Source organism: Ranitomeya imitator, chromosome 1 (genome assembly GCF_032444005.1).
Source record: "Ranitomeya imitator isolate aRanImi1 chromosome 1, aRanImi1.pri, whole genome shotgun sequence".
Classification (NCBI taxonomy): Eukaryota; Metazoa; Chordata; class Amphibia; order Anura; family Dendrobatidae; genus Ranitomeya; species Ranitomeya imitator.
Window position 1 is genome coordinate 296,861,822 of NC_091282.1, and position 3,065 is coordinate 296,864,886.

At 42.3% G+C, this 3,065-nt stretch overlaps 1 protein-coding gene across 1 annotated transcript; it reads right to left on the minus strand.

Annotated features, from left to right (window-relative positions):
- Positions 1 to 1,562: 1,562 nt before the first annotated feature.
- Positions 1,563 to 2,612, minus strand: LOC138657501 (testis-specific serine/threonine-protein kinase 1-like). The gene has a single exon (XM_069745282.1). The coding sequence runs from the start codon at positions 2,610 to 2,612 to the stop codon at positions 1,563 to 1,565; it is 1,050 nt and encodes a 349-aa protein (XP_069601383.1).
- Between the last annotated feature and the right edge of the window lie 453 nt (positions 2,613 to 3,065).

The window sequence follows — 3,065 nt, forward strand, 5'->3', positions numbered from 1 at the left end:
CGGAAGATGGCGGCCGGCGCGAGCGCATCGTCCGACGACGGAAGGTGAGAATAGCAGTTTTTTAAAAATTATTTTTAGCATTAGATCTTTTTACTATTGACGCTGCATAGGCAGCATCAATAGTAAAAACTTGGTCACACAGGGTTAATAACCTTGGATTCCTAAGCTACTGCAATTGCCTAATTGTAGGAATTTGGTAATTTTATTATAGCAACTATTTATTGGGATAGGATCTTGGAGATAGGAATACCCATTTAAGCCATAATAGTGAGCACCGGATGGTCCTACTTCGGTAATTAATGAGATTTGTTGTGTGGTGGATCATGTGACTTCTCTACACTTTAGGGCAGCGGTCTCAAACTGTGTTCCTCGAGGGCCTCAAACATGCGTGTTTTCAAGATTTTCTTCTCATTGCACAAGGTGCTGGAATCATTCTGTGCAGGTGATTAACTTAACACCTGTGCAATACAAGGAAATCCTGAAAACAGGACCTGTTTGCGGCCCTCGAGGAATGCAGTTTGACACCTCTGCTTTATGGTTTGCTTTTGTTCTTTTAAGTTTCCATTTTACCTATACTAAAATATAATTCTCCTAAATAGGATCAAGTTAAGTTGGATATCATGGTTTTAGGAAGCTGTATTGGGAAATTTCCATTAAAGGATTTGTATCCAGATAAGATAGGTGATGACTTTCTGGTTGCTGTTGTTCCACTGCTTGGACACCATCGATTCAGAAAAGGAGGCTGTGTAGTGTCCACCCAAATAGAGCAGTGGTTGAGAATGTGCACCACCTTTTGTATTCATTGTCTAATAGAGATAGCCAAATACAGTTCCATAAACATTGTGTCATGGTATAGAACATGGTCATGTCCTGCTCTCTCAGGGTTAATATTGCTGGCCTCTCTTTGGATCTGGGAGGGGTATATATACACACTCCAGACTAGGATTCCCAGTCAGCTATACTTTCGTTTAGTCTGTGTGTCTGGCCCCTTGAGTGTGTGCTTGGGTTGCATTTGCTTGCTTTTCTCTCCGTGCTTTGCTCTGCTTGTTTGTTCTGCTGGTTTTCTGACCTTTGACTCCCTTTCTGACTATTCCTCCGCCTCACCCCTTGGTTACCTCGTTATCTCCTCGTTTTAATCTTGGCACGTTTAACTACTCTGCAGTGTATATCGTCTCCTCTGCACCCCGGCGTTTGACGCCACCCTTGATCACCTCCTTCCGTCACGTGGTTCAAGTCCTGTATTCTACCCAGTGAGTTCCCCGCCACTCTGCTCTCAGCTCCCTTGCTGCGGCGTGCAGCTCTCCTCGCAGCAGTAATAACCAGTAGTCGTGACACATTGAATTGATTGACCGCTGCATTCAGATGGGGCACAATAGAGCCCATCTCTGGAGCGAGGGTGGTCCCACCAATTTATCATTTAATGCTACGGATAGGTGACAACTTGCTATCTGGTTTGTTCCCCTTTGTAAAATGACAACAAATAAGCTAAGCATTCGGGAAAACCCATTTTCATCTTAATTTTTAATAAGCAACATGGCATTGACCAGATTACACTGTAGGATTCAAGCTGAAGTGTTGATAGACTCATCCGATGTGCTTGTGTCTGATGACATCCTATCTTTATCTTCCTGCACAAGACTTTCTTGGACATTTGCCACTCCATAAACTGTTGTTATTGTTAGAGAGTCATCAGAAGCTTTATCTGGGTTTTTGGAATCTTGTTTGAAAACAGCAGTCTGGTCTGCAGGTTTCACAACCTTTTTATTTAGTAGGGTATTGCCTGATTCTTTGGCTTTTGCGATGGGTTGGAGCCATTTATGGTTCAATATTTCATCAACGGTAATACGCTGCCTTACATTTGGCTGAAGCATTCGGTAAATGATATCTTTACATTCACTTGAAAAATGTTTAGAACTTGGGAAATTTATGTGCTGTTCCTTCTGTACACGTAACATCTTCTTAATGTTGGAATCATCATATGGCATTGAACCAGCGACCATTATAAACAGTATCACGCCAAGGCTCCAGATATCATAGACTTTGGGCTCATATGGTATTCCTTGCAAGACCTCTGGAGCTGCATAAGCTGCTGAGCCACAAAATGTTTTACTGAGGACCGGCTTATGGTTATCGTCTATACGTCTAGCAAAGCCGAAGTCTGAAAGTTTAATGTTGAACTCTTTATCTAATAGAATATTCTCACACTTCAGATCCCTGTGGACAATATCTAAATCATGGCAATACTTTACGGCTGATGCTAGTTGATGAAACAGTTTGCGTGCCACATCTTCTGGCATTGGTCCTCTGTTCTTAATGAATTCCAACAAATCACCTTGGGCACCCAATTCCATTACAATGTAGACTTTGCCTGCGGAAGTCTCAAAGATTTCATATGTCTTTACGATAGAATGATGGTTCATGACAGTCACGATCTCCATTTCACGAGGAAGGAACTTCTGCAAAAAATCTGGTGGAGCTTTGTTACGATCAATAACCTTCACAGCAACACAACATTTCAGGTGTTCAGAGAATGCTGCCCTAACTTTGGCATATGAGCCTTGCCCCAAAATGATGCCAACCGTGTAGCCTTTCCTTTTCAGTACAGCAGTCATCCATGAGTACTTGAGGCATGGCTGAGATGTTATTCCACTGCATTGTAACTGCTGATTTTCTTACTGCTTGTATGTGTTCTAGAGTGGTGATGTCACAATACTCTCTACTCTGATGATTTCACAATGCTGGCAAAAAGTAAACTGTAACACAAGACTATTGGGTGACACGGTGGCTCAGTGGTTAGAACTGCAGCCTTGTAGCACTGGGGTCCTGGATTAATCCCACCAAAGATAATATCTATAAGGCGTTTGCATGTTCGCCCCGTGTTTGTGTGAGTTTCTTACCATACTTTGAGGACATACTGATTGGGATAATGTCTATAAAAAGTTGTGGAATATGATGCTGCTATATAAGCATAATAGCGTACATGTGTCTGCACATGAACTTAAAGGGAACCTGTCACCTCAAATTGGCAGGATATTTAAATGAGTTTTTACCGGTCCGATGGGCGG